Here is a 14060-nt window from a genome sequence, read left to right on the forward strand (position 1 = left end):
ATTTTAACCCTGAGAATATGATTGGGTTATAAATATGACTTTATCCTAGAATAGGGGTTGGCAAACTTTTCTGGGAAAGGGCCAGATAGTAGATGTTTTAGGCTTTGTGGATCACCTACCCTTCCTGATCACATGCTCTTCCTGTTTTTCTTTTTTTTAAACCAATCTTTAAGAATGTAAAAACCATTCTTAGCTCTCAGCCCTTGTTTGTGGACTCCTGTTTTGGAATAAAAGTGATTGATAATCGGACATCATTGCTTTTTAGCCCAGTATCAACTTCACACATTAGCAAGACATATCATCACTAAGTAGAAAAATACAATATCCAGTTTGATGAGGGACATTCCCAGCCAGGAACTTAAGGTAAAATTTCATTTTAACTAAAACCATTCTGAGGCCATCTAATTTACAAGCATTAAGCAGCGTTTTGCTCTTTTTACATTTAATTTTATACAGTAGCTCCTATAGGGCGATTCACTATCGCTATTTATGACCTATTCATTATTATTATTATTTTCTTGTATTTTTGAGTTTGTAATAGTTGCTGAATTAATAGGGCTTCTCACCATCAGAGATAGGAAATTTGAAAATGAGACATACTGTTAGTAAGAAGCAAATTATAAAAAAAGTTCTTATCTGTAAATGAAGTCCTTTCCCACACACTTTCTAACTGGTTTCTATTAAAATAAAATCTAATGAAACAATTACGACACTCCATGAAATTCACCAACATGACATTCTATTCACCTGTCTTCAAAAGCAAAAACCAGGTACGTAAGCAGTTAACAGTTTTGAAAAAGTTAAAATGTTAAGGATTTGACAAAAATATCATTGAAAGAACACTTTCGTATACCTGTCTCATAGGCTGGAGCCATTGGCTATAAATTCCCTCCATTTTCTTCTGCTTACACGGAGCTGGAAACTATTATGTATGCCCTTGGCGTGGGAGCATCGGTGAAGGAGCCAAAAGATATGAAATTTATATACGAAGGAAGCTCTGACTTCTCCTGTTTGCCTACATTTGGAGTTATTGTAGCTCAGAAACCTTTAGTAGGTGGAGGGTTAGGAGAGGTTCCTGAGCTTCCGGTCAGCTTGGAAAAGGTAAGAGTAATAAGAAACCTTTATTTTGCTTTTCTTTGGTTTCTTCAAATATGATTGATAATGTCACATTGTTTGCGGGCACATGTATTAATAAAATAGTTTGTCATGGTTGGTTCAGGAATAAAGATTTAGCATATCTTTGATTTTCCTTTCTGAGCATATAAGAGAAGAGACTTAGTTGAAAGGACAAGCAGAAAGAAGAAAACAGCAATTAGGTCCAGTCCTACGACCCTGACATAATGTTCTCAATCCTCTCTCTGCCATTTGCTTGCTGTTTGACCAAGGGTACAGAACTTTCTGAAGCTTTGATTTCCTTATCTATAAAATGGATGTGATAACTCTTGCTTGATGATAGTGGTGAGGGAGCAAGCCAGGTAATGATCTGGGAAGAGTATTTGAGCCAGAGAGAACAAGTGTAAAAGGCCCTGAGGCAGATGCATAATTGGCTTGTTTTTGGAGCAGCAAGGGGGCCAGTCTGTTACAGGATGAAGGGGGGGGGGGGGCCGTGGTAGGAGAAGAGGGCCTTGTAGTCATTATAAGGATTTTAGCTTATGCTCTGATTAACTAACATGGGAGATAGTCTGTAGTGCTTTGAACTGAGGAGTGATATGATCTAGCTGTGTTCACTCACAGGCTCATTTTTGCTACTGTGTGGAGAATAGATTATATGGGGGCCAAGCCGAAGCAGGCAAACAGTTAAGAGTCTCTTATAGTAATTTAAACAAAAGGCTGGATGTGAGTCGAAGGAAAGAGGAGTCAAAGATGAAGTTTTTTGTAACTGGGATGAAATATATGCATGTATGTCTCTATCCATGATTTATAATTAACTATATACAATATATTTAGTATGTATAGTAGTTATATAGAACATATATATAACAAGATAGATGTATACAGTTACCTTAAGGTGGGGATGGTCAGGGGTTGGTTTTGGAAAAATCTGAGATTCTCTTATACAATCCAGTAGAGATGTAAAACGGGCAGTTGAATATGTGAGTCGTGAGTTTGGGGGGTAGCGGTCTCGCTGGGGTTCTTAGACTTGAAGTGATATTTGAAGACCCAAAACTAGATGAAATCACGTAGCGTAACGTGTGAGCGTAGGTAGAGAAGAGCCTGAGCTCAGGGACCGGACCCTACAAGTGTTGAAAGGTTGAAGACATGAGGAAGAATCAGCAAGGGAGACCGAGAAGGAATGGCTGGCAAAATATGAGCTCTGAGGAATAGCGGGAGAATGTGGTATCTGAGAAGCAAAATGGACAAGTCATTTCAAGAAGGAAGGTGTGAACAACTGTGAGAAAGCTTTTGAGGTGGGGCATGTTTCATTTCTTGGAGTCAAGGTTCAGGTCATGCGTCCAGGGATAGCTGTTGAATCCTAGAGCTGTGAGCCAATTTCTCTGGCTTTGGTGATTGGAGGACCCATTTACTGGAGGAGCGATTCGCCCATTGCTGCTCTGAATCTGTGAGTATTTTGTTTGAGTATCTGATGAGTTGGGAGGGAGGCAAGAGATATGGACCAGGCAGTTTGTTGTTTTAGTCACTGCCCCATGGTATTTGCTGCGTACAGTTCTGTTTGAATAATTGAAATGCAAACAGTTAAAGCAAATGTTTCAGAATTCTGCACTGTACTCCTTCAGAGTCAGGAGGAGTTGGAAAAATCATGAATGGTGTTCAGAATCTGTGGCCAGAAATAATAGCCCTCTTGAATTGAAATCCCTGTCTTCCCACCTTGAGTGTCCAGGCCATTTGATATGGTGGGCCATCCTCCATTTGTCTCATTTGTTCTCCTTCTGGGTTCGGAGGAAGACAGAATTAAAGGTGTCCCATGGCAGTGGGGTGTGGTCATTTGAGTATATGGGTCAGATTTTGTTTTTTCTGTCCTATTATTTTCCTACATATATTGGTGTATTCTTGCTTCCATACATTGAGGTTAAGTGTCTCTCGAGTTACACAATGTCCTTAGTATCTACTGATAGTTAATTTATAAGATGCATCTGTGTCAATTTTTGTATCTATAGATAATTTGTAAGATATCACACTAAGGAAATACGGACAATGTTAGTGCTTTGAACATGGTTGTAATTACTTTGAACATGGTTGTAATACTCTCTTGTGTTTTAGTTGAGTTGTTTGTATTTGGTTCATGTGATTTGAAATTCATTTAAAACTTTTATTTTATTTTATTTTATTTTATTTTATTTTATTTTATTTTATTTTTAAATATTTTATTTATTTTTGAGAGAGAGAGAGACATAGCAAGAGCAGGGGAGGAGGGGCAGAGAGAGAGGAAGACACAGAATCCGAACCAGACTCCAGGCTCCGAGCTGTCGGCACAGAGCCCAACACGGGGCCTGAACCCACAAATCGTGAGATCATGACCTGAGCTGAAGTCGGAGGCTTAACCAACTGAGTCATCCAGGAACCCCAACTTTTTTTTTTTAATTTTAGAGAGAGAACGTGTGTGAGTGAGGGAGAGGGGTGGAGAGAGAGAGAGAGAATCTTAAATCTTAAGAAGGTTCCATGCTCAGGACAGAGCCCAATGCAGGGCTCCATCCTATTACCCTGGGATCATGATCTGAGCCAAAATCAAGAGTTGGGATGCTCAACTGACTGAGCCACCTAGGCACCTCCAATTTATCCATTTTTATTCAACAGATATATATTAATTACCCTTTATGTTCCAGGCGCAGTGATAAGCCCTGGAAATATAGCCTAGTTTAGTGTTTGCATCAGTAAGTAATCCATAATTACCAGTCAGTAAGGATTTATGAATGTCAAGAAAGAACACACAGATACCTTTTCTGCTCCAAAAGATCTAACAGTCTTTAGATTGGGAGGCTGATTATTTCTGAATATGATTGATTATGATTATGATTAAGAAGTAGAAGCCAAACTGAGACAGATAATTTGGGGGGAGTACTGATGTGAGCAAGCGGCCAGTGAAATATCACTTGTGATTAGCCATATTCATAGCAGAGCTTGCGGAACAGGAAAGTCGGCCAATAAAATTTTGTTTACCCTAACATAGGTTCTCCATGGGGAGCAGTACTTGGAGTTGTATAAACCACTTCCCAGATCAGGTGAGTTCCTGATACATGGATTTCTTAATTGTACCCTGATTTTATTTCCTGACTAACCTTCCAAACTGTGTCATTGTGTTAAACTGGCACAGAGTGACTTTATTTTTTTTTTATTTTTTATTTTTTTTTAATGTTTATTTATTTTTGAGACAGAGAGAGACAGAGCATGAACAGGGGAGGGGCAGAGAGAGAGGGAGACACTGAATCTGAAACAGGCTCCAGGCTCTGAGCAGTCAGCCCAGAGCCCGACGCGGGGCTTGAACTCACAGACTGCGAGATCGTGACCTGAGCCGAAGTCGGACGCTTAACCGACTGAGCCACCCAGGTGCCCCTAGAGTGACTTTAAATAAGTCATATCGCAAGGCGTGGATATGCATTAGAATAGATTGATGTGAAGCAGGACCTATTTTGGTGACCTTAAGCTTTGTCCTTGAATAGTCTTGTTTATTAGATTATCTCGAAATACTAACAGTGTATTTCTAATGATACAGGTGTCATTAGCAACTGAAAAAGCATCTCTGTTGTATACATGTGTTCTAAACTTAGTAATTGTATATAGGCAGCTATGATTCCTGTGAATAATGGTTTTTGATTCTTTTCTCAGGTATTTATGTTGGTAGCAATTTTCATAAAGGCAAGTGCATTAAAAGATAGAGGATTTGTTGTAATTAACTATTCCTGTTTTCTTTTAGAGTAAGTAAAATCAGGTCTGCCTTAATAATGAATTTTCTTCTTCTCAGGAGTATCTTACTTGTTCAGTAAAGCTGCTTTTCTTATTCTTCGACTATAGTTTGATAGATTTGTTTCAGTGCTCTAATGTCAGCATATTGTCTAATTAAATACTGACCATATAAGGTGGTAAAATACCAAAAAAAGGGCTTATTTATCATTTCGCCTTATGTAACATGCAGGTCAGCAAGAAGCTAGAATCCTCCTTTCATGTTTTTCCAAAGCTTTTTATTTTACCAAAAAAGTGTATGAGATTCTCACTGTTTCAATTTGAATAGCCTTATTTCAGTGTTATAGCAGAAGTTTTCACACAACCGTTTTTATCTGAGGTGATCTGTGGTGACTGCCTTCATCAAACATCCGCTGCTTACCTGCCATGGACAAGGCAGAGTTTTCAGTTTTAGATACATTTTCTAACCTGGCTACCTACTGAAACAACCTGTTACTACGTTAAGTTACCTGTTATTTTAAATGAAATACGGTGTCTGGATCCCCACCGTGGAGGTTTTGTGTGCACGCGTGCATCGTGTGCGGGCATGTGGCGGTGGCACTGGTGGCCAGGGCAGAGGCCAGGAGGCTCCCTCTGTCTGGCATGTGCCAGTCACTCGACCGTGGGCTCCCTTGGGAACCATTGTTGGAAGTACGAATGTGTAAGGTAGATTTTTGCCTTTAGGGATTTTAAATATCAAGAGAAAGACACAGGCATATACTCCAAAATGATTACACCTGGAAAGTGGTATGAATAGGAAGGTGTGGCAAATATTTTTCTTAATTTCGTGTACCTCCTTAGCGTCAAGTTATGTTTCTCATGAATTATTTTTCTTCAGTAGCTTCTGCGCATTTTCTTTAAGTACTTTTAAAGCTACCTCTCTAATGCCTCTCTAACATGAATATTCAAAATTCGAGATACTTGTGGTTTGGAACCTCTTTAAACTACAGAAAGCTAAGGTACGGCTACTATTTATAATCTTCCTGTGAAACCCAGCAGGTGATGAGACTCAGGACCACAAGCATCAGGAGACTGATGTCAGTGTCTCTGTCTCTTTCACTGGATTTGTCAGCTTCATTGGTACTGTCAGAGGCCGTGTGACTCCTCCTGGGGATAAAAAAAAGAAGCATTAGATGGAGGACAAGAAATCTATCAGCAGCCCTTTGTGTCCATTGTGAACTAGACCATGGTCTAGTTCAGGCTATGCTGGTCTCCAGATTTTCTGGGTAGAAACAGATCTGGGTAGAAACACATCTTTATTGTGTTTCTACTTGATGTTTCAAATGTAGTGACTAAGGTATTCTCTTTCCTTTTAATGTTGAATGATTTAACAGTACCTTGAAAACTATATCAAAGCATAGCTTTTAGTTTTGCTGAACTTACAGTGGAGATTTTGTTAAATTCTCTCATATCTTAATATAATGATCTTACGGTCTTTTTAAAAACAGATGATTGATTGATTTTGCCGTTCATTTCAGGAAACTTAAAATGTGAAGCTGTTATTGCCGATGTCCTAGATAAAGGATCTGGTTTAGTAATTCTTATGGATGGTAAGTCACTTTTAATTCTTACAATAATATTGTTAGATTGACAGGCCTCGTGTGTGTCATGTGGTGCTTCACCATAGAAACTGATCGGTACATTCACATTCATCTTCTAGTTTTCGAGAAACCAAGATAACGATCAGCGTTCTAAAAATTTTATAAGCTCTCATGAAATAAGCGAAGATGAGGCAAAGGAGCAGGTTAGGGTAGCGGTGGGAAGAGTGGGGCATTTCAGGGGATTTGAGACCACATGACCAGAGCACAGAGGTGCAAACTGTGGCTGGTACAGAGAACGTAGTGGCGGACTGGAGTTTGGACTTGGCAGGAAGGAACACATCGACAACCATCACTGGATAATTAGTATTGTAGATACTCTTGTCTTTGTTGGCTCTTTGGAACTTGGAACATATTTGGCTCTCAATCATTTTCATGAATGGTGGTTAAGTTCCTAATGTTGTGCATTCAAGCCTCTTGAACTCAAATGTGGTTTAAACACCACAGCCATATTTTATTTGCAGTGGGAAAAAAAAGGTTATAGTAGTTTAGTAAAGGTTGACATACTAGAAATTAAACATCAGCTCAAGATACATTGCTTAAAATTTATTTATTCTGAACTTTAAGAAGAAATAGATATTGAGGCACCTGGGTGCTCAGTTGGTTAAGCATCTGTTTGACTCTTGATTTCAGCTCAGGTCATGATCTCATGGTTTGTGAGATCGAGCACCACATTAGGCTCTGTGCTGACAACAGAGTCTGCTTGGTTCTCTCTTTGCCTCTCCCTCTGCCCCTCCCCTGCTCATACTCACTCTCTCTCTCTCTCTCTCTCAAAATTAATAAATAAACTTAAAAAATTTAAAAAAAAAGAAGAAATAGAGCTTTATTGTCAAAAATTTTGGAAATAAATTAGAGTGGGAAATATGATATTGTCTGATAGTTGGAATATAGGCTTCATCATCTTTGTTCTAAATACACAGAAGGTCATACTGTATATGCTGTGTAGGAACTTGCCTTGTTTTTACTACATAATATGTTGAGAACATTTTTGATGCTCTTAAATATTCTCCTACTACATTATTTCTGTCAGCTCATAGTATTTCATAGTATGTCTGTTTTTTTCCTCTTTCTGTCTTTCTTGTCTTCCTCTTCTTCCTTCTCCCCTTTCTGTTTTAGATTTTTATTTTTTTATTTAAAAAAATTTTTTTTTAATGTTTATTTATTTTAGAGACAGAGAGAGCACAAGTGGGGTCAGGGCAGAGAGAGAGGGAGACAGAATCTGAAATAGGCTCCAGGCTCTGAGTTGTCAGCACAGAACCCGACCAAGGATTCAAACCCATGAACCATGGGGTCATGATCTCATGACCTAAGCTGAAATTGGACACTCAACTGATTGAGCCACCCAGATGCCCCATGTTTTAGATTTTTGTGTTTGTTTGTCATTCCAGAAGTTGGCCAACATTTGGCTGCAACTATCCTAGTTTTCTTTTTTCTTTTTTTTATTATTATTTTTAAAGTTTATTTTGAGAGAGAGAGAGAGAGAGAGTATCAGAGTTGGGGGAAGGGCACAGAGAGATCAAGAGAGAGAGAGAGAGAGAGAGAGAGAGAGAGAGAGAGAATCCCAAGCAGGATCCACGTTGTCAGTGCAGAGCCTGACATGGGGCTCAATCCCACAAACTGTGAGATCATGACCCAAGCCAAAATTTAGAGTCAGGCACTTAACCAACTGAACTACCCAGGCACCCCTCTCCCAGTTTTCTTTTACTCTTCTCCCTGAGCTACCAGACATGTGACATACCTCAGAACAAAGTTTCTGCAGTAACCTTAACTTTCATTTTTACTATTTTCTCTTGACCCACTCCATTTAGTTAACTACAGCTTGATATTGGGTAATAATGTATTAGAATTTGTATGCAAAGTGCAAATGAAATCAGATATCCAATTTCCTGCGTAATACAGTTAAAAATCTTATTTTAATGCAAATTGCCATGACCTTCCTTATTTTTTGTTATAATTAGATTTTTTTCTTTTGTGTGCAGTTCAAAGTCATATTTCTAATTTTCTAGAGCTGGAGATAGAGTTCTCACACCCTCACTAGGAAGTTAGTAGAAAGAGGGACAGCTGTCCTACATTCATTCATTATTTGCTTACTCATTCGCTAACTCGTATCATTTATTCATTACTCATTAATTAAAAAAAAAATTTTTTTTATTAGTGTTCTTTATTTTTGAGAGGCAGAGAGAGACAGAGTGCGTGTGAGGGAGGGGCAGAGAGAGAGGGAGACAACAGAATCCGAAGCAGGCTCCAGGCTCCAGGCTCCGAGCTATCAGCACAGAACCCGACGCGGGACCCAAACTCACGAACTGTGAGATCAAGACCTGAGCCGAAGTCAATTGCTCAACCGACTGAGCCACCCAGGCGCCCCTCATTACTCATTAATTTAATAAATATTGGTTAGGTGCTTTTTCTGTCCTAGGTACCATTCTGATTGCTAGGAATATAATGGTGAGCAAGACCCATGATTCTGTCCTCCTGAAGCTTATACCTTGATCTTCACTTCTTCTTTTGTATTTCAGGTTCTTTTTTTTTTCAAGTATTTTTTTTTTTAATTTTAGATTTATTTATTTATTTTGAGAGAAAGAGAGATAGAGAAAGAGAAAGAAAGTGAGAGCAGGGGAGGGGCAGAGAGAGAGGGAGAGGGCGAATTACAAGCAGGTTCCGCACTGTCAGCACAGAGCCTGATTGTGGGGCTTGAACTCAGGAACTGTGAGATCATGACCTTAGTGGAAATCAAGTGTCGGATGCTTAACCACTGAGCCACCCAGGCGCCCCTCTTAGTGGAAATCAAGTGTCAGATGCTTAACCAACTGAGCCATCCAGGCGCCCCTTTTTTTTTTTTTTTGTTAGTGTGTGTGTGTGTGTTTGTTTGAGACAGAGAGTTCGAGCAGGGGAGGGGCGTCTGAGCCACCCAGGAACCCCTCCAGGCTCTTTTTGAGTCCTTTGGCAGAATGTTGGAATGTTTGAGAGTGTTGGATACCTGCACTGTATAGTGGGATTTTGTGAAATGTTTGAGATGGAGAGAGTTAAGATAGGATAGGCAGTTGGGGAGATTGAAGAAGAGGAGAGAGAAACTGCTGTTTCACAGTCAAGAGAGGGTATGTGAAGGTCCTCTTCACTCTGCCTTCTAGAGACCAGTAGTGAAGAAATTGAAAGATGCTTTATAAACCAAACTTGGGCATCTTTAAGTTATCAGACCTTCTAGTGACTACTTTTTGTTTTTGAAACTTTTAAAGGAATTGCTGATCATGTCTTGGTTAACTGGTTATGTCTTTCGATAATAACTTCCTTTATTTTTTCTTTCATTTGCTTTTCAGTCTATTCTTATTTTGAGAAGGAACTTATATGTTACAATCAGTTCTCTCTCTTCCTCGTTGGCTGTGGAGGCATTGGTGGAAAACGGACGTCAGACAAAGTCAAGGTAGGCTATTATAAGCTTTATAAGCAAAATATATGGGTATGTAAGTATCTGTATGTATATTTTGAACTTATCATATTACCATAGGTGTGATTTAACAGAGTAGATCCTCAGTAATTCACACTTCTTTGAATCAGAGTATCTTTGAATTGATTGAAAGAGCTACGTATGTTTGCATATTTTAATATATAACACGTATTTGTAGAGGAGTCTGGCTGACATAAGTGTAATGTACCTGAGATAATTATGGGAACGTTTTTACTTTCTTCTACAGACTTTGCATCACCCAGAAGTCTTTAGGAAAACCTAACACATGCGAGTGATCCTTGTATAAAATAAAATCTTTGTTCATTAAATGACTTAAGGACTTGTCTTGTGTAAGACGATTCTAGTTACTCTTTAGTTCTCAAATTCTACCTAAAAACATTTTTTTTTCTAAAAATATTTTATAACTTGGACATTACTTTTCATTTAACCTGGCCTTTACTTCCGATTTATTTGAGGTAATGAGATTATAATGTCGTAAACATTCTGGATAAATGAAGTACGCTTAAAGCAGTATTGAGAAACTGCTTCTGGAATGATGGTGTGAGGAGTCCCCTGGACCCTCTCCCCATTGAGTCAGCCATAACATCATAATGGGTGAAAGTTAAAACAAAAAGAAAACCATTTAAAGTGTCTGGAGATTGTCCTCAGGGCATATAGCAAATTAGGAAATATTTATTCAAGGAAGTCTTTATCTTGGTAAGACCATTGAGAATCTGTGGCATTTGAGCCACGGCTTTCTCCTTTTTCCCCTCATCGCTGGGCTCAGCATAATGGCAGTTCCACTCTAGGCATGTGTAGCCCAAGCACAGGATCCCTTGTCCCTGCTCCCAGAGCAGGCTGTCCTCCCAGCAAGAGCAGGTCACCAGATTTTCTTATGCTTCCCACAGCCCCCAGCTTGTGTTGTTGAAGCTCTGTTCCAGGTAGAAGTGGCTAAGAGTTATAGCATTCTCGTTCTCTACCCGGCCTCCACATGTAGAGTGGAAACTCTGCTCCACACATGGTAGGCTGAGAAGACTGAAGGACCCAATCCCTCTTGCCCCCACTTGCCCACAGGGTGAGGAAAGCTGAGGAGGCCAGAAGCTATTACCCCTGCCCAGCACAACTTCTTGTAGAGTGAGGATGTCACTTGGAGATGAGTGGGCCACTATCCTTGCCCCTACTTCTACTGCAGTGGAGGAGAGGTTTCACCCAGGCACTGAGGCAGCCTGTAATAATAGAGATCTCTGAAGCTCATCCCAAGGAATAGAGTAGTTGAAAGTTCAAAGGTAAGGGTGCCCACAGATATTAAGTTACTTTAGATTAACAACCAAGAGGAACCTTGTAGCTCCATGAGAACAATAAGCTAACAACCAGCCCAGCTAGAAGTTTTCTAGAGAGAACCATGGAAAGAGAGAGCTAAGAAGAGCCCTCATGGGATCATGACAAAAACTGGCCTGACTGTAATTGGATCAGACTGTAGAGTGATTTATGCCCCAGGGCATTATTGAAAGTAATAGAGCAATCATCTGGCGATTAGTGGAGCCTAACGGTTGGGTATGATACCAAATGAGGCAGACACTTGAGCAGAGAGGTCAGGAAGAGAGAGTCACAGAGAACCCTGGTAAACCCACTGTTATCCCTGGGTAACTGACTGTGTTCTTGCCCAAGGCTATACCTCTGAGGAGCCACACCAGAAGTTGCTCACTATTGGGGAAATAGACTTAGCTGAAATAATCTAGCCAAGGCACCACACAAATAAACAAATTAACAATAACCACAAGCCTGTCACAGGGAAAGGAGGTCAATATCCTGAGTTGTGTAATAGGTTATCTAAAATGTCTAGTCATCAACAAAAAATTACAAGACATGCAAGAAACAGGAGCACATGACCCATAGACAGGAAAATAAAACCAGAACAAAACAGGCAATAGAAACTGCCTTTGACAGGACTTTGTAGACAGAGACTTCAAAGCAGCTCTTCTAAATGTGTTCACAGAACCAAAGGAAAGCACACTTAAAGAAGTAAAGTACGATGACAGTGACTCATCAAGTAGAGAAAATCAACAAATAGAAATTATGTTGAAGAACCAAATAGAAGTTTTGGAGCTGAGATTACAATAAGGGAAATGAAGAATTTTCTAGAGCACTCAATAGTAGATTTTAACTGGCAGAAGAAAGAATCAAAAAGCCTGAAGATCTTTCTCTCTGTCTTTCTCTCTGTCTATCTGTCTGTCTATGTATCTATCTATCTATCTATCTCCAGAGACAAAAAAAGATGAAAAGAAAAAGAAGTCTTAGTGAAATGTGGGGTACCTTAAGTATAGCAAGATGCATGTAATGGAAAGACCAGAAGGAGAGGAGAGAGAGAGAGAAATAGAAAAAATAATTGAAGGAATGATGGTTTTGATGAAGAACATTAATCTACACACGCAAGAATCTGAACCAACTCCAAATAGGATATAGATGCAAAGAGACCCGCACTGTTAGTAAAAAGTACATTTAAAGATTAAATCAATGTAGGTGTGAATTGTTTTTCTAGTTCTTATAGCTATTATCACCTTTTGCACTGGGAAAAGGGTCTTTGCCTCTTTCTCCTTGGTGGCCCAGGGAATGGATCTGGTTGTATAATTCCTTTCGTTAAACAGGGTCATTTCAGGGAAATCACAGCATAGATGAGGCTAGCAGTTATGAGATTTTAAATGTTATCTCCTGAACAGAAATTATTTTTAAAAACATTTTATCTAACTTGCAGATTTTGTTATACTGAAACATGGTTGTTCATCAAATACTAATCTGAGTAAAGAGAGTACCAATTACTTTGTTAGTATTTAACCTGTGATGTTTTTTGGTTTCAGGAAGCTGTAGCCGTGCCTAATAGACCTCCTGATGCTGTACTTACAGATGTCACCTCACTTAATCAGGTGAGATTGTGCTTTTTGAAAAGCGATAAAGCCACCTGACTGCTGGCTCTTGAATATATAACTCTGATATCCTATAGTTTTGTGAGTCCAAACGTAGGGCTTTGTCCTTGAACATGATAAAGATTAAGGGTATATTTCCATAGTTGTAATCTGGTCTTTCTACATTTTTGCTCATCAGATTTTTTTCTCCACCATAAATCAAAAGAAAATATAGAAAGACTTTTCACATGTCACCTCAGGAAGCATCCTGCTTTGCTGGGCAGTGCTTAAAGACACTGCCTAACTTAGTAGTGAAGAATTTCATTCAACCCCTAGTGAGCAGGAGGAGAAGAATTAAAAGGCAAATTTTGGTCACCCTTTCCTCTTTCAGGAAAGAAAGTTGAGCTACTTTGCTTGGAAACAGATTATTATTATTATTTTTTTAATTCTTTTTTAATGTTTATTTTTGAGAGAGAGAGAGAGAGAGAGAGAGCAAGCATGAGTAGGGGAGGGGCACAGAGAAAGGGAGACCGAGAATCTGAAGCAGGCTCCAGGTAGTGAGCTGTCAGCACAGAGCCTGATGTGGGGCTCAAACTCACAGACTGTGGGATTGTGACCTGAGTCAAAGTCAGACGCTTAATCGACTGAGCCACCCAGGCACCCCAGAAACAGATTATTTTATGCCAGCTTTAGTAGATAGGCAAAATAAAGCATCTTAGGAGGGGTAGGTGATTTAATGTCTTTTTTTGGGCATAAATAATTTGTTTTCTGATGGAGGAGATAAAATGCCCTATCAGTTGACAAATTTTTTGAGCATGCAGACATTTATTTAAGAAACAGAAGGTAACCATAAAGATGAGAAAAGCTACTTTGTGTTTGAGAGTCCCCAAAGATTCTTCCCCACAGTGGCCAGAGGAGTAACCATGCAGATACAGAACGAAAACATAAAGCTCTGAAGATACACTGTGAGGGAGCTGCTGTAATGACAGCAAATTATTTATAAAGTATATATGGTTTTTGATACTAACTTTGATATGCTTGATATGAGAACTTATGCAGGATTTCTGTTTGCTGGCAAATAGAAATATAATTTCACGAGCCAGAAAGAATTAAGATTGGTACATATTTAATTATATTTTCTCCTGTGCTTGTATAACCAGGTGATGGAAAGAAGAACACTTTTTTCCAGAGATTAGTTTTTGCCTCTAAATGTTTTTCCCATCC

The 14060-nt window shown here is 39.2% G+C and overlaps 1 protein-coding gene across 2 annotated transcripts in view; it reads left to right on the plus strand.

Annotated features, from left to right (window-relative positions):
• HSD17B4 (hydroxysteroid 17-beta dehydrogenase 4) overlaps nt 1–14060 on the plus strand; it is an 86227-nt gene that overhangs the window by 39659 nt on the left and 32508 nt on the right. For both annotated transcript variants that reach the window (XM_053220042.1, XM_053220034.1), the window contains exons 13-17: nt 865–1101; nt 4127–4178; nt 6375–6446; nt 9809–9912; nt 12792–12857. In XM_053220042.1, coding sequence (XP_053076017.1) covers nt 865–1101; nt 4127–4178; nt 6375–6446; nt 9809–9912; nt 12792–12857 — 531 coding nt within the window. The remainder of the gene's footprint in view (nt 1–864; nt 1102–4126; nt 4179–6374; nt 6447–9808; nt 9913–12791; nt 12858–14060) is intronic.

This window comes from Acinonyx jubatus, chromosome A1, assembly GCF_027475565.1.
Source record: "Acinonyx jubatus isolate Ajub_Pintada_27869175 chromosome A1, VMU_Ajub_asm_v1.0, whole genome shotgun sequence".
In the NCBI taxonomy this organism is placed as follows: Eukaryota; Metazoa; Chordata; class Mammalia; order Carnivora; family Felidae; genus Acinonyx; species Acinonyx jubatus.